This window comes from Akanthomyces muscarius, chromosome 5, assembly GCF_028009165.1.
Source record: "Akanthomyces muscarius strain Ve6 chromosome 5, whole genome shotgun sequence".
Classification (NCBI taxonomy): Eukaryota; Fungi; Ascomycota; class Sordariomycetes; order Hypocreales; family Cordycipitaceae; genus Akanthomyces; species Akanthomyces muscarius.
In genome coordinates, this window is record NC_079245.1 from 20167 (window position 1) to 44418 (window position 24252).

Sequence of the window (24252 nt, forward strand, 5' to 3'; positions counted from 1 at the left end):
AGAACGAGCGGGTGCAGTGTGATAACGCGTCGCAGTTGAACAGATCATCTCTTCTTTGTTTACACATGGCCGTCACAATCACACGAGGCTGAGCTATGGACAAGGGGTCCGACCAAGCATTTCGACCAACGGGAGGTACTGTGGCTTTGACAGGGGTACCGACCATCCATTTCCATGGTCTGCATTGGCTGCCTTGCCCTCGGTGGGGAAAACGCGCTCGCCAGAAGCCGGGATGTGTAACGCTGCGGCCCGTGCCGTATCGCAGCTTGACATCTGCGTCGTCTCGAGTCAGATCTGCTTCTGCTCCATCCTACCGCACGTTAACAGGAAGATGGCATGCGCAATCCGGAATACCACTGATTTGCAGTCTAAAATCTTCGTAGAGCCGACCAAAATGTCCATTACAGCCTGCTGCAGTCAGCTATCAACTTTTAAGAGCGTGCATCTTTACCGCCCGTTCGCTGTTCCCACCTCTTGCTCTTACTCTTGCTAGTCACTTCACTTTTTTTTCTGCCAAGTTTTTTTCTATTTGCTATCTAACTGTCTAACCCGACCCCAAACCGCCCTCTAATAGGACACTCTCCTCTTTACTTTCTTTCCTTACTATTACTTTCTCTAAATGTATTATTAGAAAATTCCCGAGCGAGCTAGCTTAGATAACTCAATTTACAGTTTCTAACCCTAACCCTAAGTAACCCACGTCCACTTACCGTAACGCTTCTAAACGCCATAACTAGACATACTACTAGCTACTCTTAAACTTATTTCACTACTATCACTACTACACCACGCCTATAGCCTCGCCTTATACGCCTTAGTAGCTTATACTATCCTAGCTAAAATCAAAAAATTAGTGCTATTCTTAGCTAACCTTATAGAACTTCTCCTATATTAACACTAACCCCCCTAATCCCTACTATATCTCCCACACATAAATTATCCCTACTATATACGTTATATAGCCCGCCTATAAATCTTATAGCTAGCTTATATCGTTAATCTCGTCCTTATCCTCACTATATTTACTATAGTACGATAGATCGTACTTTATACTAATATATCAGTTTAATATTATAATCACAATCTACCACTAACTGCTTATACTTAACTTATACCCTAATAACGTCTTACTATACTGCTATATAATACGCTATACCTAGTTAGATGACCACTTAGTCTCACAGAACGTCCATATTATGCCCTTATCCAGCTATACACCCTCCTCGTCCTAGTCCTAGCGGCCACCTATCTCTTAATCTATAGCCTAGTTAATAGCGTTATATAATATAATCTTATCTGCCCATATATACGCGCTCTAAAACGTTAACTACTTAATCGTCCCTTACACGCTCTACTAAAACAGCAACACTAACCATATATACTACACTAATAACACCCCCACCTTAGGCAGTATAAACTAGTAGATAATCTTAGCCTAGTCGGACTACTAGAAATTCTTATAGTACGTTATTATAAAACATATCTACCTATAGCTTATAAACACATTCTGTATCCCTACGTTCACCGTGTTCTCTATCCACACAGTCAATATCTCTATAGCCCGCACTAGCAAACCCGACACTATATACATTAATAATAACAACTTAGCCCAGAACTTATCTACTAACTGCCTATATATACCTACCTATATCTCTTTAAACAGGTAATAGCTGCCCGCGCCCTCACTTCAGCCGTCCCACCCTAGTCATAACCACGCCTAGCGCTGCCACTAACTCTACGCTAACTACTTCTAGATAAACCCTTACCCCTTCTTAACCTATAGCTAGTTACGCTTATCTTATATAAACGAATACCCTACGGCATTATTACTATTATTATTATACACGTCGTCCCACATAATTACCAGCAACCTCGCTAACTCTACGCCACTAACACTACCCTTACTGCCCACACTGCCTACTATCGTTAATTTAGCTATAACACTACACGCCTCCTATAACACCACATATATAAACCCACTTAACTTAGCTATTATAAACTAGATATAGCGAAATATTACCTAGTCGCTAATCTAATTAATCACTCTGCCCGCTATTATTATAAACCGGATCTTTATCCTATATATCCACATCTCTATAATCTAATCTATTAGCGATAGGCATACCCCTTCGCCTTAGCCTATCCGTGTTATAAACCGCTATATATACTACTAAACCTATACAAATATAGACGTGCCTAACTGCCACGCGTCCATCTCACACACCTATAACTTATCTATAGTGCGCCATACCTCCGCCTGCCGCTTAGTGTACACCTAGTATAATACTATAACCCACACCGTCTTAATAACCGCTAATAATACCAGCGTATAATCTAACACACTCTCCTATCCGCCGTCCTCTCACACGCCTATAACCACCAACACGCTAATTAACACGCTATTATACTAATAGTCGCCTAACACGTAGTCTAATATAGCGATAATAAACGATAATAACACGTCCTAATATACAGCCTAGAGGTCCTATACTATACTAGCTTTAGTGCCTAGGTTAGTAATATAGGCCGTACAGCCTATCTCTACCACCACGGCCTCGGTCAGATCTAATATAACCCGGCTGGCTATAGTATGCCTTCTATTAAATCAAACTAGTGCTATAGTACTCGCCCCCGCCGCCTCTGCCAGCTCTACTAGCTCTGCCAGCTTTACCGCCTTTATCGCCTCCTATCCCTATAAATATATATACGCCTTTACAAACTGCCACTAATAATAGGCTTACACGCTCGTTATTGTATATAGCGGCCGCTTATCCTATAGCTATTACTATATATAGTAGATAATCCGAATAATAGTCACTATTACACCTTAATACCGGGACTATAAATCCGACTCTATATATAGCTTAAATAGCCGTATAGCCTTTATTAACCCCTTACGCCGGTTTATCTTAAATATAGCCGCCAATCCGATACAGTATAACTAGCACGTCTTATATACCTCTTCTAATAACATATAGCACTAGTCTATTATATACTATAATAACAGCTCTTCCTTGTCTATATTACGCCGCTATTACTATAATACCTTAACCTCTAATCCTTCTAAATACCGTATCTATCTGACACGTTATAACTATAAATAGGCTTCATTCTTTAGGTCTAATTCCTTAACACGCCACATCCCCACCATATTAGCATACCGCTATACCTACATATCCGCCCATTCAGTTAACATATCCCACACAGCCCTAGCGTCTATATCAGCGTCCTAACTATCTAAACCTAGCCTACTACCTCTATTATTAGTATAGGCGGGTATTAACCTAACCCTAACTTTAGCTTTAACCTTAAACTAATAACTAGCCCCCCCTCTAGTAAATAACTACTAGTACTACATATTCTTAGTCTATAGTAATAGGTATCGCTTAGGCGGCTCCGCCTTCTTATAGCTACCTCGTCTCTAATCATTCTGCTATCTATATTACTCTTAGTAATGCTACTATATCTAGCGGACCTCACGTATAATATATAGGCACGCCTTATAACATAACCTATCCTCCTTTAGTGCTTAAATATAGGGGATAGTGTGCTAGCGATTAGGCAACGTATACTACGCTAACTATACCTAATCTTAGATTAAACCGGGGATTTATTACACAGTGTTAATAATAGCCTTATGTGCTATAATAGGGATAGAATTATAATACTTAGCTAAATACGACCTAACCTCGTTCTATAGATATACCTATTAATATATTTAGTAAAATATAAATAGGTATTTATTATTATATATAAATAGCTCTATTTTATAGTCTATATTACTATTAAAATTTCTTTTTATAACTATAAATATCTACGCCTAAAAACCTATCTAGGGCGTCTATACGCTAGTATCTTACTTAAATACTTCTCTAGCCCTTAACTTTATCTATACCCGCCTTCCGCCTATTTTGTTAGGGGCTTACCCCCTAAACCCCCTTGGTTCCTAGCGCTTCGCGTAATAGGTTCTCACTCCGTAATAACACGGGCCTATCTTAGCCAAATACACCTATTTCTAATAGAATTCAACCCTATAATATCTATTTAACCTCCTTCTGCCTGTTTTATTAGGGGCTTGCCCCCTAAACCCCCTCGGTTCCTAGCGCTTCGCGTAATAGGTTCTCGCTCCGTAATAGCACAGGCCCATCTTAGCCAAATACACCTATTTCTAATAGAATTTAACCCTATAATATCTATTTAACCTCCTCCCGCCTGTTTTATTAGGGGCTTGCCCCCTAAACCCCCTTAGTTCCTGGCGCTTCGCGTAACGGGTTCTCACTCCACAATAGCACGGGCCCCATCTCGACCACATCACACCTATTTTCTATAGAATTATCACCTATAATATCTATTTAACTAAAAATCACTAAAATATATACTTTATATTTTTATACTTAATTTAACCCTCTTCTTTCTATCCCACCTCTCCCTTTCATTTTACTACACTCTATGCCGTAACCTATTATAACGACCTAGGGTCTAATTTCATAACGACCTGGCCCCCCTGTGGTTTTTATAGGGTCTAGATTTTTAGTACATTTCATAACGACCTGGCCCCTAGTTCGTCGCTGCATGAATGATAGAGCGAGTAAGCTAGTGATCTAAGGAAAGTAATAGAGAGGTAAACTATTATATAAAAGAAGGACTGTAGCTAGTCTAGATAGTTTAGATCTCTATTAATTAATCTAAGTAATAGTTTCACTATTAAGAGTTCTACTCTTAACGACCGTTTACGATACTGCTTAACGTGCTACCCTATAGCTTTCAGCCTAACTTACTCTCTAAGAAACAGACCTACTATGACTTAGTAAATAAGCCATCGTGACAATTATCTTATCTAGTATATATTAACACTATATTATCTTTAATCTACTCTTTAGTATAATTAACTATATCTATAATACTAATAATAGGTTCTTATACCACCTTAGTAATAGTTTAGTCTTATCTTACTTAAATAGTAGCTTATTATTAACAGAATAACCACTATCTTTCTAATTCCCGCTAAAGTTATTACTCTTTAAAGGTAAGACTTACTTTTTACTATATTATAATAATCCTTTAAATTATATAATTAGATACCTATATATACGTTTTATTTTCAAACTTAGTTATTATTATAATAAGAGAGTATAAAGATAGCTATATTAGGTCCTATTATAACTATATCCTTCTATCTAAGGTAAGGCCCTTAGGCGCAGATAGGAAAGAATATATAATAATACTACCACTTAACTATTATTATCTCTTTCTACCCCTTATTCTACGCTTATATACTTACTATAAAAAGAATAAATAGATATAGTATAATAATACGTTATAGTTAAACAAATTATCTCTTCTTTATTTATATATAGCCGTTATAATTATATAAAGCTAAGCTATAAATAAGGGGTCTAACCGAGTATTTTAACTAACAGGAGGTACTATAGCTTTAATAGGGATACTAACTATCTATTTCTATAGTCTATATTAGCTACCTTACCCTTAATAAGGAAAACACGCTTATTAGGAGCTAGGATATATAACACTATAGCCTATACTATATTATAGCTTAATATCTATATCGTCTTAAGCTAGATCTACTTCTACTCTATCCTACTACACATTAATAGGAAGATAGTACATATAATCCAGAATACCACTAATTTACAGTCTAAAATCTTCATAGAGCCGACTAAAATGTCCATTACAATCTACTACAGTCAGCTATTAACTTTTTAGAGCGTATATCTTTACCGCCTATTCACTATTCCCACCTCTTACTCTTACTCTTACTAGTCACTTCACTTTTTTTTCTACCAAGTTTTTTTCTATTTACTATCTAATTGTCTAACCCGACCCTAAACCGCCCTCTAATATAACCCTAACCCTAAGAAAAACAAGAGAAAAAGGAAAAAAAAAAAGACTAATATTGACTAGACGCCTGGCTGGAAGAAGTTTCCAAAAGTGGTGCCTTTCCATACACCGCTATCTAATACGGCACCGTTTCGTTTCTGAGGTGCGGCGACGCCGCAGGTATCCACACGGGCACAAAAATTCGTACTGCAGCACGAATTGGCGATGCAAGCGGACCCTTTCCCACACTCGAGAGTGCTGGAGCAACCCGTTGACGGGCAACCTCCTCCTACGTCGGCACAATATGTCTGCCCGCTGGTGTCGGACACGCATAGACACGCGCCCCCACCGTTGCCGCAAGGGGTGACATTGTTGCAGCGGCTTGGATTGCTACACGAGTACGGTTTGGCGATGCATGCGCCGTTGCTGCACGTTTGACTGGCAGAGCACTAAAAAGATGATGTCCCCGTCAGTCTTGTACATACGGGGAAGGGCGTTGGAGGAGGGAGAGGGGGTGACGTCTTACCGCGTTACCGCATGTCCCGCAGTTTTGCGAGTCGGTCTGGAGATCGACGCACGCGGCGTTGCAAACCGTCTCGGTCGAGCGAGCGCATTGGTTGACTGTAACGGTCGAGGTGACCGTAGCCGTCTGCCAGATGTTAGTTTCACAGGAAGAAAAAAACAAGAGAAGAAGGGAGTGACTCACAGGAGTCACCGTGGTCGTGCTGGCGGTGATGCACCATCCCGAACACGCGCTCGCGTAGCGGGCAGAGCCGGAGCAGGCAGAGGCATAGGCCGGCACCGTCTTTGTAGCATCGGCGCGCTTCTTGACGGTGACGATGGTGGCAGTGTTTGCGTTGAGAATTGTTGTTGTGGTGACGGTGTTGGTTACAAAGCTGAGTATTCAGTCAGTTTTGAATTTCTTCTTCTTCTTCTTCTTCTTCTTCTTCTTCTTCTTCTTCTTCTTCTTCTTCTCCACTGTCATCACTTACACAGTGCCAGCGGTAGCCGTCTGTTCCAGGAAGCTGCTGCAATCGGCCCGGGCCGAGCTCTCAAACGCTGTGCCAAGACGAGTACCCGTCACGGCACGGGCGCAGTTGTCTCCGTTGGTTTTCTGGGGGCAGGCCTTGGTCGTGGTGACGCCCAGGACCATGGCAGGGATGGCGGTAAGGAGTGCCAGAGACACGGGAAGCTGGAGGGTATGCATCGTGATGTGCAAATACCGATAACGACCGTTTTGGTGTTTGGAGTGATTGGGTTTTCGAGAGCTGCCGTATTAAGATTCTTGAGGCCTAACGAACAAAACCCAGAAACCGTGAGCGATCAATCGCCTTTTATACCTATTCTCCATCCTGCTTGTTTTCTCTCATTTCGCCGTTTCGACTTGTTTTCCCCAACATAGCCCCAGCTGGAAGCCACTCGGTCTCTCCGGCATTTCAATAGTTAAGCCATGATCGTTAGTTGATGTCGACGCAGCCAGCCACGCGCTGGACCACGAGGTCGGACGTGTCGCGGGGATTTCATCGCCATTGAGCTTCGTGATTGGCTGCACGTCCTTCAGCCTTGGCCCCGCAGGACTAATTCTGGCAGCTTCGGGCCGCCTCCCCTGTTCGTTGGCTTCAGCCTTTTTTGCAATAGCACAGAGCACTACTGGTAGCACTAGTTGGCTCGGGCTCTTTGTGGCTGGATTGAGTTGATGATTGAGCTACAAAACAAGTTCTTGTCTAGCCTTCCTCGCCGCTGGTAAGTGACAGGAGGCAGCAACAAGCAGTGCAATCAAGCGTAGGCTTTTGTGAGCAACGTTGAATGCTTTACAATTTGCCATTCAACTGGTTTCAACGACGCGCTATAAGTCAAACTCCACAATGTTTGCTGCCATGAGTCGCACGCAGCCTCACCCATAGGCCCTGCCCGGGGCCTAGAAGGGCCTCGACCGTTGACCTGAATTACAGGGTCTGCTACCAGAAGCCTCAGCGGACGCGCCAAAGCTAAGCATTTACACCACCCAGGTTCAGCTGACAAGCTAGCAGTCTACTAGTCTACCCAATGTGCCTCTGCAGCTTGCGCCCAAGAGGACGCGCAACGCTGTCAAGGATCAAAAGAGATTAATGACCATTCCCTCGTTTGCTGAAGCCACTCGCCGGTGCGACGATCCGGATCTATTTGAGCGGCTCTATAAGCGAGTGTATGTTTCTATCACGGCAGAACAATGGCCAACTTTAACAACTTGCTCACCCAGCAAAAATGTGTGGTGCCTGGCGGCGCTTCGCTATAAACTAAAATGGCCAACTATCCGATTGTTATTTAATTAAAACTGTGAATTTTCTATAGTAGCCATAACGACATGGTGACTAGCCAGCAACGTGAAAGGATCTTTTAAGTCTCCATGTTGCCGTACATTGTCGGTACAGCTGCCGTACTGGTCCCAGCTCTCTGGTTCTTGCTGCTGTGCGTCCTTCAAGCCAATTTACAGCGCTCGAGGTGTAGCGCCGTACAGCTCGATGCAGCGCTATTTGCAGCGCCTTAGCTGCCTGTGAAGAGTGCGCTAGTAATTTGATGGCCATTAGTCTAAGGACATGTTGAAACAGCTGCCATGTCCTGTTGAGTAACGCAAGCCGGACGATGGTATAGCACCGGCCTTCTTTTCCCAACTGCCTCCGCACCTACAGTTTAGAATAGGCTATCCTTAGCAGCCCAGCATGGCGGGACTTTAATGTTACAACAGATTAACGTGTGGAGGAGAGCGCTGGAATTGGGCCAGCGAGGCGCGCGAGGTGTCCGGGGCCGCCTCAACAGGGGCGGCCGCCGCATTTAGGCAGCGATTGTGAACTGGCATCCCCCGATGGATGTGACAGTATGGCAGATGCAGACTCATTCTACTCAGGCCATGGTCGTCGAAACAATCCATTTGCAGCTAGAGGCCCTACAACAACGACTTTAAAATGCGGGCTTCGCGGCGAATAGGGCCCATAGCAGAATGTACAGTCGGTCAGCAAAAGTTCCGCTCGGTCCGCTTTTTTAATAGGTCACTCCTAATAGTATATAATTTATAGTATATTATAATATATATAATAGTAGTCTAAATTAATTAAAATTTTAAATATAAAATTATAATTATATAATTTTAGCGCTATTAAAATTAATACTTTATATACTAACTCTTAGTATTAATAATAGCTTAAAGGCACTAAACTATTAATATAATAAGCTTTTCTAATAGCTTATCTTTAAACTCCTCTTATACCTCCTTTAATACTCTAATTAATCTCTTTATAGATATACTATTTAAAAATATCTTTGCTAATACTAGATCTTTTTTTTAAATTTATTCTTTAAGTAGTTTTTATAAGTTTTTAATTAGGTTAAGATTAGGTAAGTAAGGCGGCTAATCTACTAATATAATTCTAGGAATATAAATACTAAGTAAAGCTATATACTAACTTATAGAAATATTCTATATACTCTAATATTAAGGTATTACTCTTATAAGGGTTATATATTAAATATTAGTATAATAAAAGGCGTCTTTAAGTAATTAATTATAATCTTTAAAAATTAAGTTAATTTAGGTTAAATTATTTTATATAAGTTAAATTTATATTTTATATATTATAGTAAAGGCCTTACTAATAAGTTATTATTATAAGTTAAAGGAGAATACTTAAAAGGGTAATTCTTACTTATAAATATAGGGCTTTATAATTAATTAATTATAGTATTTTAAAAATATATTATATTAAGAGAAAAAATATTAAAATTCTACTACCTATTATAAAGTATTAGGCTTTTATAGTTATAATATAAGGGTAGTATAGTGTGTATATATTAAGTGTATTATCTAGTATTATAATAGTTTATTAAGTAGAATTAATAATATAAGTAGGTAGTGTCTTTTTATAAAGATAGTATAGATATAGTAGAGAACTATCCTATCTAGGTAGTAGCTAGTAAGGATCTAGGAGTTAAAGTGTATTAATAAGCTAGTTTAAACCTTATCTTACTTCTTTTAAAAAGCTATACTTCTTATTAAGATATTATAATATATAATTAGTACTAGCCTTAAAGGTAAAACTATATTAGATATATAGAATTACTTATTCTAGCTAATTAAAAAAGAGGCTAAAAAAGGTAAGGTATTATATATTATCTACTTATAATAGCTTATATACCTAGGAAGTAGGGAGTAAAATATATAAGGTTCTTATACTAGTAATAGGCTTCTTTAATAAGGGCGAATATATCTACTAGATATAAAAATAAAGGTAAGTTAAGAAAGATATATTCTTATATTTAAATAGAGAATATAGCTAATATAAAGTAGATATATTAGTAAAAAGGTAATATACTTTTCAGTTATTTTATATAAGTAAACTCCTATATACGCTCTACTATACTCCCTAGTATGTGTTTATAAGGGGGCCTAAGTTAGGTATTAGTATACTATAATTAGCTAGTTGTAGAGAATTTAGGAATAAGCCCTATTTTAGGAGATTTAGGACGTGTCTTATATATTAGGGGGACATTTAGTAGGAACGGGCCCTATTATAGGCGTAATATTAACTAGGATATAGGAGGTATAGTAATTAGACGAAAAGTAGGAATGGGCCCTATTTCTATAGATACTACTTAAGTAGTAACTTTAAGTATAGGTATTATAAAGATAGTAGGATAGCTTATTATCCTTTTATAGAGTACTATCTATTTTAGACTAAAGAAATAGTAATAGAAGTATCTATAAGCTTTACTATTATAGGAACACCTACTATAGAGGCTATATATAGGCTAGGAATATTAGTAGTAGATTATTTATAGCTTTAAGTAGAAAGTAGATATTCTCTTTATAGTAGCCCTATTACTTTTAACTTTTATAGTATTAAATATAGACTATAATAAGCCTTTTTTATATAAAAAGGTACTACTACTATATAGTATTCTAATATATAATAGAACTATACTTAAAGTTTTAAATAGCTAACTTAATACTTATAAGTATATAGTTTTATATCCCTTTTAGGAATTACTATATATATACTTTATATAAAGTTATAGTCTTAAAGTATAATATTATATTACCTTCTAGCCTATTTTAAAAGAATATCTACTTATATATATTATAAGCCTAGATCTAGTAAAGTAAGGCTTTTTATAAGCCTTATAGTAGATTACTATTCTATAAGTTATTTAGCTAAGATACTCTAAACTTCTCTTAATCTAGGTTATTATATAGTCTTTAGGACTTAACTATTTATAGGTTAATAGTACTAAATAGTAGCTCTTTATATAGTAAAGAGTGTGCTTAATAATACTCTAACTTAATAAACTATAAGACCTTATCTATATAGAGTTTAAGCTTATTATAGATAATACTTTCTCTATTAAGTAACTAACACACCTACTTTATAATTACTACACCTTTACTAATAGTAAAAAGTAAAAGTCTCTACTAAAAAATATAACTAAATAATATCTCTTACTACTATTAGAAGAATTTTATTATTATCTCTTTAAGTCTATCTAATATATAGTCCTTATTATCTTATTAGTTAAAGTATATATAGTTAAAAGTAGTTAGCTATATATACTAAGTAAGTACTAATAGGTAGCTATTATAATTTTAAGACTTATATTATATCTTATATTATACTCTTAGTTTAGTTATACTAAAATATACCTTACTAGTCTTTAATTTATAGACTTTCTAGCTTAGTATAGTATAGAAACTTACTACTAGTAAGTAAAATAAGACACTACTTACTATATAGTAGATAATTACTATATATAGCCTCTTTAGGGTATATCTTAGTTTATAGTCACTCTTAATAGGCACCTTAAGAGGTATCTCTTTCCTTTAAACCTATTAATAGAGGACTTAAATAACACCTTTTATAGCCTACTATTATAGTCTAAATGCCTTAATAATATCTTCTAGTAGTAGCTACCCTAGTTACTCTTATATAAAATGCCTGCCCTAATATATAATATAGTAGTAAAAAGTAAAGAGTTCCTTATAGTACTTAAAGTATATAATAAGTATTAACTTATTTTTAAAATAAAAGAACTTATTAGCCTTTTTACTTAAGTCTTTATAAAACTAATTTAGTATATTTATATATATTTATATTATCTTATATATTAGTAATATATTATTATAAAACTTATATATATTATAAAGTATCCCTTCTATTACTACTAGTATCTATATAAGATTTAAATTATCCTTATCTTATAATATATCCTCTATAAACTCCTTTTAGTTATATATATTTAATACTTATTTAGATAATATTATATAAGATCTTTTAATCTCTTTATTATAAAGACCTATTAAATATATTATAAATATAGACTTTTTTAGTTATAAGATTTACTCTATTTATAAGCCTTTAAAACCTTTTATAATACCTCCTTTTTCCTCTAACTCCCTCTTAACTATATTAATATCTTTTTTTAGTCTATTAAATAATATACTATACCTAGAGCTTATATCCTATTTCTACACTATTACTAAGCCCTTACCCTTTTATAGCTATTTATTCACTTAAGTGACCTTAAAGTAGTTAATTAGCCCTTTTACTAGAAAGTATATTTATAACTTATAGTCCTCTTAAAATAGACTAAACTAATACTTTTAAGCCTTTCTTTTATATTTTAGTACCCTTATATATATATTTATAGTAAGCGCTTAAATAGTATAGAAGTTATAGTTTATATTATATAAGTAGTACTAATATAGTTAATAAGTAAGTCGCCTAGATAAGCAAGTTACCTATATTCTCTAACTATTTACTTTTTAACTATTAATAACTTAACTATAATATAAAAAATTATTTAAAATTAATTAGAATTCTCTTTTTTATTAACCCTTTATATTTATAATATAAGTATACATATTATAATTAGTTTAATTATATATACTATATTACTAATTATATATTTTAACTTTTACTTTATAATAACTATAAGCTTATATTTTATCTTTTACTTAACTATTTATATTTATTTACTTTTTAAATTTCTTATATTTTATATAAAAAAAGATCTTTTAGTTTATAACTTTATTTTTTTAGCCTATTAGTACTTACTAATTAGCTTATTTATAGCTTTAAAGCTTTATATTTAAGTATATAAAAATATAACTTTATATATAATAGCTATTATATCTTTTCTTAAATTATTAAGTATATTAAGACTTTTAATTAGAGAGTTATTTAGATAATTAATAAATTTTTCTTTTAATTAAAGACTATAAAACTACTTTATTTATTATATTTAATATCTAAAAGACCTAAAATCTAGCTAATTTTAGATATAAGTTTAAAAGATTTAATATTATAAACTTAAGTTTTAAAGTAAAAATAACCTTTTTAGAATTAAAAAGGGTAATTTTAGTATTTTAAAAACTACTTTAAATATTTATTCTTATAATAGACTTATTAAAAATATTAAAAAATATAAAAAAAAAGTCTTTTTTAGTAATATATATAATACTAGCTTTAATAAGATCTTTAATTTATTACTTATAAGTCTTTTTAATAAACTAAAATAGCTAATATCTAAAAGTTAGAGTATATAAGAAAACTATATAAGTATATAAAGAGTAATAATATTCTTCTTTTAATAGAAAAACTTAAAGGTAGTTAAATAGTAACTTTTATAGTTATTTAAAATTAAAAAGTAATAACTACTTTTTTTTTAATCTTTTATATATTTATTAAAATATTTAATTTAATTTATACTTATTTTATTTATTATTTAACTACTTAAACTTATATTAATATATTAATTTAAAAGTAAGTATTTATTTTTATATTAAAATATAAAGTATTTTTAGCTTTTTATTATTATATATAATAGTATTATTAAGTTTTAAGAATTTACTATTTAAATTATAATAATCTATTTTTTATTATTAGACTATTATTTTTACTTTTCTAACTTAATTAGAGCTTATAATAACTATTTTTATTATAATAAAGCCTATTAGAAACCTAGTTTTATTAAAGTTATAAATATTAGACTTTATAATACTATATTTTATAATTATATTCTTTAAAAATATAAACTAATTATAAATAATAGTTAGATTTTTATATTTAGTCCTTTAATAATTATATCTTTATTAAAATATATAATAAGTTCTAGTTATTATTATATAAAGTTTTTTATTTAATATACTTTAATATATTTATTATTATATTTAGTAAGTAATTAATTTATTATATATTTTATATTTATATACTAAAAGGGAAGTCTTTATAAATCTAATTAAAGAATATATTTTATTATAGTTCTTTTTTTTAAATTAGTAATTTCTTTAAATTAAATATAAAGTTATATTATATAACTTAACTATTATATTAGTTATAAATAGTTATTTAAAGTATATTATAAATTAATATAACTTTTTTATAATTTAGTTTTAAGTCTTTTTTAAGAGCTTAAAGGGTAAAAATAATATCTATCTTTTTTAAAGGGATTTCTATAAATTATTATTAAGTAATAAAAGTACTAAAATAAAAGGTATTAAAGACTAGGTAGAGTAGGCGACTTACTTATCTAAGTGACTTACTTATTAACTATATTAGTTATTATATATTATTAGCTTACTAATTAGTATATATAGTACTTTTAGCTTATAGTATTATAGTTTTATTACTATTTATAGCTTATAGCTAAATAGTATATTTATAGTAGCTTTTAGGATATTACTATAAAGCTAGTATAGTTCTTAGTGTAGGTAATAGTATATACTTATAGCTATAAGTATAAGGTAGGTACTATAGGCCTTATAGACTAGTATATAGTGGTTATTATTATAAAAGAAGCCACTTAGTATAATTCCTTCTCCTAGTTCTTTACTCTAGCCTACTAGCTTACTTATAATATACTAATATCTAGGAATATAAAAATAGGATAGATATTTACTCTTATAAGAAGATAAGAGCCTATTTAGTATACTTTATAATAGGGGGGTTACTTTATAATAGTAATATCTTAAAGGAAGGCAGTATTACTTAATATACCTTACCCTTTACTTCACTATTTATATTATTCTTTTTTTACTCTACTATCTTCTCCCCCTTTCTATTATCTCTTTTAAATTAAAGATATTATATTATATTATCTATAATATAGTTAATAGATAAGTGGTATAGATAAGTAAGTAATATACCTCTACTATAAAACACTAACTTCTATCTTTATATTATAATTACTTAATAATAACTTATAGAAAACACTTTTATAGAAGATAATATAATTCTTATCTTATCTACTATTAAAAAATTATATAAATTAAGTATTTATAAAGTAATAAAGATTTATAATATCCTTATAATAATTATCTAATACTAATATAATAGTTAGAATTTATAATATAATTATATTATTAACTTAAAAAAGCTTATTAATTTAAATAAAAGAGCTATAAGAAAATATATTTTTTAGTTAAATTTATAAAGCCTTTTTTTTTAATATATAAATATAAAAGATATAATAAATTAACTATTAGCTAAATATAATAGTAAATATATTAAAGTATATTAAATAAAAAACCTTATATAATAATAACTAAAACTTACTATATATTTTTAATAAAGATATAATTATTAAAAAGCTAAATATAAAGATTTAACTATTATTTATAATTATAAAATATAATATTATAAAGTCTAATATTTATAACTTTAATAAAATTAGGTTTTTAATAGGCTTTATTATAATAAAAATAGTTATTATAAGCTTTAATTAGGTTAGAAAAGTAAAAATAATATAGTCTAATAATAAAAAATAGATTATTATAATTTAAATAGTAAATTCTTAAAACTTAATAGTATTATTATATATTATAATAAAAAGCTAAAAATACTTTATATTTTAGTATAAAAATAAATATTTACTTTTAGATTAATATATTAATATAAACTTAAATAGTTAAATAATAAATTAAATTAGTATAAACTAAATTTAGTATTTTAATAAATATATAAAAGATTAAAAAAAGAATAATTATTATTTTTTAATTTTAAATAGCTATAAAAGTTATTATTTAATTACTTTTAAGCTTTTTTACTAAAAAGAAAATATTATTACCTTTTATATACTTATATATTCTTTTTATATATTCTAACTTTTAGATATTAATTATTTTAGTTTATTAAAAAAAGCTTATAAATAATAAATTAAAGATTTTATAAAAGCTAATATTATATATATTATTAAAAAAGACTTTTTTTTTATATTTTTTAATACTTTTAATAAGTTTATTATAAAATAAAATATTTAAAATAGTTTTTAAGATACTAAAATTACTTTTTTTAATCTAAAAAAAGTTATTTTTATTTTAAAATTTAAGTTTATAATATTAAGTCTTTTAAACTTATATTTAAAATTAGTTAAATTTTAAGTCTTTTAAATATTAAGTATAATAAATAAAGTAGTTTTATAGTTTTTAATTTTAAAAAGATAAATTATTAATTACTTAAATAGCTTTTTAATTAAAAGTCTTAATATATTTAATAGTTTTAAAAAAGATATAATAACTATTATATATAAAGTTATATTTTTATATATTTAAGTATAAAATCTTAAAGTTATAAATAAGTTAATTAATAAGTATTAATAAGCTAAAAAAATAAGACTATAAACTTAAAGATCTCTTTTTATAAAAAATATAAGAGATTTAAAAAAGTAAATAAATATAAATAATTAAATAAAATATAAAATATAAGTTTATAGTTATTATAAAGTAAAAGTTAAAATATATAGTTAGTAATATAATATATATAATTAGATTAGATATAATATATATACTTATATTATAAATATAGAAACTAGTAAAGAAGAGAATTCTAATTAGTTTTAAATATTTATTAATATTATAATTAAATTATTTATAATTAAAAGTTAAGGGGTTAATAGAGGTATATTACTTACTTATTTATACTATTTATTTATTAACTATATTATATATATATATATAGTACTATATCTTTTATAATAGAGAAGCTTTATATAGTATAGCTTAGCCTATTAGGTTCTAGCTAATTACTAATATTTATACTAAATATAGACCTTAGATTATACTCTAGTTTATATTTTATATAGTTTTATATTTAATAAGAATAGGTAGGGGTGCCTACCCTAACTCTACCTATATATATCATTTTTATATTTTAAAGAAAAAGTTCGTCCCTAATAATTATTAGAGCTTTATATTATAAACCCTAACCCTTTTACCCCACTTATACTAAAAATCTATATAAAGTGAGACTCACTTCCCTATTAATAGTGTATAGGCTCACTTCCCTATTAATAGTACCTAAGGTCTAAACTAACTTCTTAATAAGATCTACCCCCTATTATTTTTATAGGGCCACTAAAATCTTAATAGGATCTAGTATATCCTATTATAGTATTAATAATAGTGTGTTAAGTATATATATAGAGATATATTTTAGTCTAATTATATCTTCTAATAGATTCTAAGCCTTAATAAAAGGACACTTATACCCATTCCTTCGATTTTTTCCAAGTAGCATATTCGGCATAGACGCCCTTGCGAAACGCAATCTTGAGACTAGGCACCCTTGAAGTGCCGCCGGGGCCTAGAGTGGCCTGCACGGAACCAAATCCACATAGGTCATTTTTGCGGTCAATGAACCAAAGAACCGGCATGCCCCCCGGCCAAGCCAAAGTTCCCGCGCCATATCCATTTTCAATATCCTCCAGCGTCACAAGTCCTCCGAGGCCATGGCCAGTCCTGGACTCGCTCTCAGGATCTGGGCGGAAGAAGCCTCCTAATGGGCCGGCTAGCGTTCTGTCGAGTTCCGAGGCGGATTTAGTGTTAAGGTGGTTTTTGAACATGTCGTCCACAGTCGCTCGCTTCAGCAGCTTCTCGTCGTTTACTAGCAGGGAGCGCAGCACCTTGACAAAATCCGGCGCCGTCATAAACAAACCCTGGCTACCGAAGTCCCCCTTGGTGCCCTTATTGCCTTCTCCGCCTAGTGCTGCTTTCCCATACCCCTCTGGATCTTCAGGGTGGCAATCTACCTGTCTCTGCTGTAGGTCTTGGCGTCGGACAGGGTAGAATTCTGCATCTTTAAAACCCAACGGCGTAAAAATGCGCTCCTGCACGAAATCACCAAGTGTCCGGCTCGTTAGCTTTTCCACAATGCGACCAGCCCAGTCCATGCCAGGCCCCCACATCCAGCCCTGTTCAGGCTGGAAGCCAAGAGGGTAAGTATACGTTTCTTCCACTGTAAGCTGAGAGTTCGGGTCTTGCGGTGCAAAGGTGCGACGCCAACGGCCAATGTGCTCGTTTAGTACGTCAAACACCACACCCGAGCTATGGGTAAGAAGCATTTCGAGTGTGATAGGCCCTCTTCGTAGCTCCATAATCGGCTTTTGGCCATCGGCGAACTTTGAGTGGCCAGTGATGACTTCCTTGCCAGCGAGCTCCGGGGCTAGATCGAGAATGTCGTCAGCCAGGCTGAGGGCGCCGTCGTCGACGCACTGCAATACTGCAATGGTAGTGATGAGACCAGTGGCAGCGGCGAGGCAGAGAACATCATCTGTGCGCTGAGTCACTTTCTCACCAGACAACAGAGTCCGCTCACCGAGGGCTCTGCTGTATGTAAAATCTCCAGCAGCATTAATTGCACAAAAGATAGCGCCATGGATAAGGCCAGCCTGGATGACCTTATTGCAACACGCGTCAATTTCTTGGCTCATGGTGAAAAGTTGATAGGGAAAATGAAGATCTGCGATTTGTTTCTCTTTCGTTCTCAACGGGAAATTGTATAAAATACCAGTGTTTTAAGGGGCACAGGATAGAGCGTTGTGAAGGGGGCTGTTGACCCTTGGAAAGGCCATGGATGGAGCGATAACTATACGAACGAGTTGGGCGCTAAAGCTTGTAGGATTTTCGTGCGAGGGCAGACTATCGAAATCGCGCGTCAGCCATCCTGTCAGTGGCTTAATTGGAAAAGCAACATTCGCGCGATGGCTGCATCTAACTGCATATACTAGGCTCCTTTATTGGGTCGGACGGCTATTGCGGCAGTCCAATGGCTGTGCTCCCAGGCTGTGTCGACGCAGCGCTACTTTTCACCTACTGGTTCGGGATTGTGGCGTCTGCAATAACTAACGGAGACTCCACGGCCGTTGGCTGTCGTTGTTTCTAACCATGGTAGCATGCAGCGCTGCACAAAAGAAATGATTATACAGAAAAACTTGGTGAATAGATGCTGAAAATATTCTAAACTCGAGAGCTTCTCTACTGATCTATTCAAGCCTTGGCAGCGGACTCTTCCATCTCAATGCACTTCGGTTCGCAAGTGCCTCCACCAATAAGAAGCCAGCCACGCGGCTGGACATTGCTGTTGGCAGGATCTGGCAAGTCAGTTTAAGAGCTGAAGTTTGAGCATGAGTCAGTTTTGCACAGGACTCAATCTTACCGACAGGCAAAGCAGCTGAAATTCGGGCAAGCCCAAGCAGGGCGGAGAAAACTGCGGTGTATTGCATGAGGAAAGCAGGATGTGTATGTCCGTGATTGAGTGGTTACTACGGGTGAGGGGCTGTATGTATTCTCATCTTTTGCTTCTGCGGATGCCTTTTTTATATAGCGCTCCAACTTAGTTCTCACGTGCTCCCTATAGACTGCAGTTTACATTAGTCGCCCAATTTCTGTTTCTAAGTGTCCGGACAAGGCTCTTGGCTGCGTTGAGGCGTGCACTAGTGGACCAACTCACATTAGGGCCTTACAATTCAATGCAGTGGTGCAGTCGAATTTCTTGCCCGTATCTGGTGGTCGGTCCGACTCTTTGAACAAAAGTGCTTCGCTCTATTTCGGGTATTCGGCAATCCCAGTTAAACGAGGAGGGCAGGCAATTCTACGTCCCGGAAGGATTGGCTTGCAGCCACAAACTCGCCGGTATAGGTATGACTATTAGTACCTACCTGCCATGTATTTGCAAGACTCTTTGGACTCTGTGCAGAGAGTGGATCTGCCTATTGCGCTCGCATATTTTGTACGTAAAGCAGAGGACGTCTTCAGAATTAGGCTTCGGAAACGAGAGAACACGAGGCCAGAGTACAGGAACTAGTCGTTTGACGACGATTAATACTACTAATTACCAGCGAAAGAGTGTTGTTCTTCAGTTTATGAATACTCAAAAATAACGTCACACCAATATGATTACCAGGCAGCTTTCTACAGATGACACTGAGAGCGATATATTCCTTCTACGAGCGGCGTATAGCAAGCCTGACGAGCCGAACTCGACAGCAACGCGGCGATTTGAGGGCTTGGTACCAAGATTCTCAGCCAATTTCGCAGGCTATATCATTATTGCCATTTTGAACATTGCATTGTGGGCCTTGGTACTCACACGGCGGCAAGCATCCTGTGGAAGCTCAATCAGTGAGCAGGAACATTACTACTGTAATCACAAGCGCGACCGAAAGCCTCCACCGTGCTAACATGTGGACTAGCCCCGGTTCTAAACTATACGAAACTGTCTATAGAGACGCAGAATATCCAAGCCAATTTGTTTCCCAGAAGCTCGAACGCGTTGGCCTTCGCCGCAGCTCCTCCAAGCAAGGAAGTCGACGAAGCATGGCACAACGTGTCACGCAATATGATTATCGGGCTCACACGGTCTGATTTGGCCCGCCTCGGGAAAGATTCGCACACAGCGGTCAGTTTTAACCCCGAATGGGATATTCCAGGCTCCGAACACCTCTATCTCGGGGTGTTGGACGTGTTCCACCAGGTGCACTGCCTGAATATGCTGCGGCAGAACCTCATCATCAACTACGACTATTACTGGGGCAAGGCGTACGGCTTCCGGCCCGAGGCGTTTCGCGAAAGACATCTGAGCCACTGCACATCGATTCTTCTGCAGAACATCATGTGCCACGCTGATACCGAGGTGGTGACGCACGTGTGGCGACAGGGAAGCCGCGTTCCATGGCCGGATTTCGGTGTGAAGAAGCAGTGCAGAGATTTCGGCGCACTGATAAAGTTTCGAGACACGATGGACGTGGAGAATTCTTGGGACAAGTTTAGACTATATACAAAACCTTCAAGTGACGCTGTCGTGCTGCCCGAGGAAGACGGCCTTGCAGAATTGAGGGCAAGCGCGGATGAGTTTCGCAATGGCGAGTACTACAAAGATCTCCATATCAAAGGCTGCAACTCCTAGAGATCCGGCTACCCAGTGCAGCAAGGCTTTGATGGCTTATTTTATTTTGTCGGTCGCCTATGTTTAGGGGCCTCACTGGTAATAATAACAGGGAATTTAAGGCTGGATTAAGTCTACCATGTGGCCGAGAACGATGACCGAAATGTCCCAATTATGCAAGGCCGGTAACCTTGCCAGTCTGTTCGCGCTCTTATTTGTGCTGGTCGAAGCGTGCACCTGCGGACACTGTGTCAGCGGTTGACCATCGCTTCAAAATGGCGTACTTCTAGCGAGTGAAACAAGGGGCGCGGGAACTAGTTGATCGGAAGCTTTCTCATCGATTTGGTTGATAGCGTCTTGTTCTTTTAGTTAATTGTTTCAATTTTCCTTTCTCAATAATGTAAGTATGCTTTAGCTTCGACCTGGAGGACAGAGGTCGCCTATCACCAACACGACAACCACGTGTACTACAAGTAGTTTAAAAGTGCACTAGAAATTAAGACCTATAAAAATAGGGTAAGTAGATATAGTTAAAAAAGGGGTATAGATCTAGTTAAAAGGGTTTTTACTATAAAGGGTAGTAAAGAAAAAGGATATAATGTAGTAATAAGGTTATAGTATATAGTATAGAAATTATAGTAGAATTAGATAATATTATTTATATACTAAATAGGCAACTAAAGTTTACTAATAAAAGCTTATTTAAGTAAATAGTAGGACCTACTAGAGTAGTTAGGTGTAGCTAGGAAGTAAAGGAAGCTTAGTATTAATACTCTTAGTTTATATATTTGAAGCTAAGTAGCTTAATATTATCTAACCTAATATAAAGCTATTTCTATATAATTTAGAGTTTTTATTTACATTTTATTATAAGTACTAATAGTTAGTTATTTTAGATAAATTATATATATATTTAGATAAATTATATATATATTTAGATAAATTATATATATATTTATATAAATAATACCTATTTATACTAGTAAGTAAATAAAAAGATATTATTTAAGAAGTCTAGAAAATCTTACTAACTAATAAAATATTAAAGTAAAATATAATATTATCTATAATTATATAATAAAATATTTATTCTATATATTAAACTATATAGCTTTAATAGATTATAATATAAGGTATATAATAAGTTAATTTAATAAATTATAATATAATTAATAAATAAACGGGCTAGATAAGTAAGTAAGCTACTTTACTTAACTTTTTACCTTTTAACTATTAATAATTTAACTATAATATTAAAAAACACTTAAAACTAATTAGAATCCTCTTTATAAGTTATTATATTTATAATATAAGTATATATATTATAATATAGTTAATAAATAAGTGGCGTAAATAAGTAAATAGTATACCTCTACTATAAAATACTAACTTTTATCTTTATATTATAATTACTTAATAATAACTTATAGATAATACTTTTATAAAAGGTAATATAATTCTTATCTTATCTACTATTAAAAAGTTATCTAAATTAAGTATTTATAAAATAATAAAAATTTATAATATCCTTATAATAACTATCTAATACTAATATAATAGCTAAACTTTATAATATAATTATACTATTAACTTAAAAAAGCTTATTAATTTAAAAAAAAGAGTTATAATAAAATATATTCTTTAGCTAGATTTATAAGGCTTTCCCTTTTAGTATATAAATATAAAAGATATAATAAACTAACTACTAGTTAAATATAATAGTAAATATATTAGAGTATATTAAATAAAAAACCTTATATAATAATAACTAAAACTTATTATATATTTTTAATAAAGATATAATTATTAAAAAGCTAAATATAAAAATCTAACTATTATTTATAATTAGTTTATACTTTTAGAGAATATAATTATAAAATATAGTATTATAAAGTTTAATATTTATAACTTTAATAAGACTAGGTTTCTAATAGGCTATATTATAATAAGAATAATTATTATAAGCTCTAATTAAGTTAGAAAAGTAAAAATAGTATAGTTTAATAATAAAGAATAAGTTATTATAATTTAAATAGTAAATTTTTAAAATTTAATAGTACTATTATATATAATAATAAAAGACTAAAAATACTTTATACTTTAATATAAAAATAAATACCTACTTTTAGATTAATATATTAATATAAGTTTAAATAGTTAAATAATAAATAAAATTAGTATAAATTAAATTAAGTATTTTAATAAATATATAAAAGATTAAAAAAAAGATAGTTATTACCTTTTAATTTTAAATAGTTATAAAAGTTACTATTTAACTATTTTTAAGTTTTTCTACTAAAAGAAGAATATTATTACTTTTTATATATTTATATATTTTTCTTATATACTCTAACTTTTAAATATTAGCTATTTTAGTTTACTAAAAAAAACTTATAAATAATAAATTAAGAATCTTATAAAAGCTAATATTATATATATTATTAAAAAAGACTTCTTTTTTATATTTTTTAATACTTTTAATAAGTCTATTATAAAAGAAAATTTTTAAAATAGTTTTTAAAATACTAAAATTACCCCTTTTAATTCTAAAAAAGTTATTTTTACCTTAAAACTTAAGTTTATAATATTAAGTCTTTAAAATTTATATTTAAAATTAGTTAAATTTTAAGTCTTTTAGATATTAAGTATAATAAATAAAGTAGTTTTATAGTTTCTAATTTTAAAATAAATTAATTATTAATTACTTAAATAGCTTTTTAACTAAAAGTCTTAATATACTTAATAGTTTTAAAAAAGATATAATAGCTATTATATATAAAGTTATATTTTTATATACTTAAATATAAAGCTTTAAAATTATAAATAAACTAATTAATAAGTACTAATAGGCTAAAAAAATAAAGCTATAAACTAAAAGATCTCTTTTTATATAAAATATAAAAGATTTAAAAGAGTAAATAAATATAAATAGTTAAATAAAATATAAAATATAAACTTATAGTTATTATAAAATAAAAGTTAAAATATATAATTAGTAATATAGTATATTATACTTATAATGTTATAATTAAATATATAATATTATAGATTAAAGTAGCTTATTTATAACTTAATTTAATTTTTTATTTAATAGCTTTAAAGGTAAGAATAATTCTTACTTCTTTTAATATATTTTCTATTAGTTATTATTAAATAATATATATACTAAGATAGAAGTTAGTAAAATACGGTATAGTAGCTTACTCGCTTATCTAGCTCGCTCGCTTAT

General features: G+C 32.2%; 3 protein-coding genes across 3 annotated transcripts; 1 reads left to right on the top strand and 2 right to left on the bottom strand.

Moving 5' to 3' along the window:
* Positions 1 to 5918: 5918 nt before the first annotated feature.
* LMH87_009239 (uncharacterized protein) lies at positions 5919 to 7045 on the bottom strand (the record flags this gene model as incomplete). Its single annotated transcript, XM_056196200.1, has 4 exons — positions 5919 to 6287; positions 6365 to 6487; positions 6545 to 6734; positions 6831 to 7045. The coding sequence occupies 4 exons, from the start codon at positions 7043 to 7045 to the stop codon at positions 5919 to 5921; spliced, it is 897 nt and encodes a 298-aa protein (XP_056053373.1).
* Positions 7046 to 17343: 10298 nt separating this feature from the next.
* On the bottom strand, positions 17344 to 18570 carry LMH87_009240 (uncharacterized protein; the record flags this gene model as incomplete). Its single annotated transcript, XM_056196201.1, has 2 exons — positions 17344 to 18302; positions 18456 to 18570. The coding sequence occupies 2 exons, from the start codon at positions 18568 to 18570 to the stop codon at positions 17344 to 17346; spliced, it is 1074 nt and encodes a 357-aa protein (XP_056053374.1).
* A 1461-nt stretch (positions 18571 to 20031) lies between these two features.
* Positions 20032 to 21044, top strand: LMH87_009241 (uncharacterized protein; the record flags this gene model as incomplete). Its single annotated transcript, XM_056196202.1, has 2 exons — positions 20032 to 20281; positions 20332 to 21044. 2 exons carry the CDS (start codon positions 20032 to 20034, stop codon positions 21042 to 21044), a joined length of 963 nt encoding a protein of 320 aa, XP_056053375.1.
* Between the last annotated feature and the right edge of the window lie 3208 nt (positions 21045 to 24252).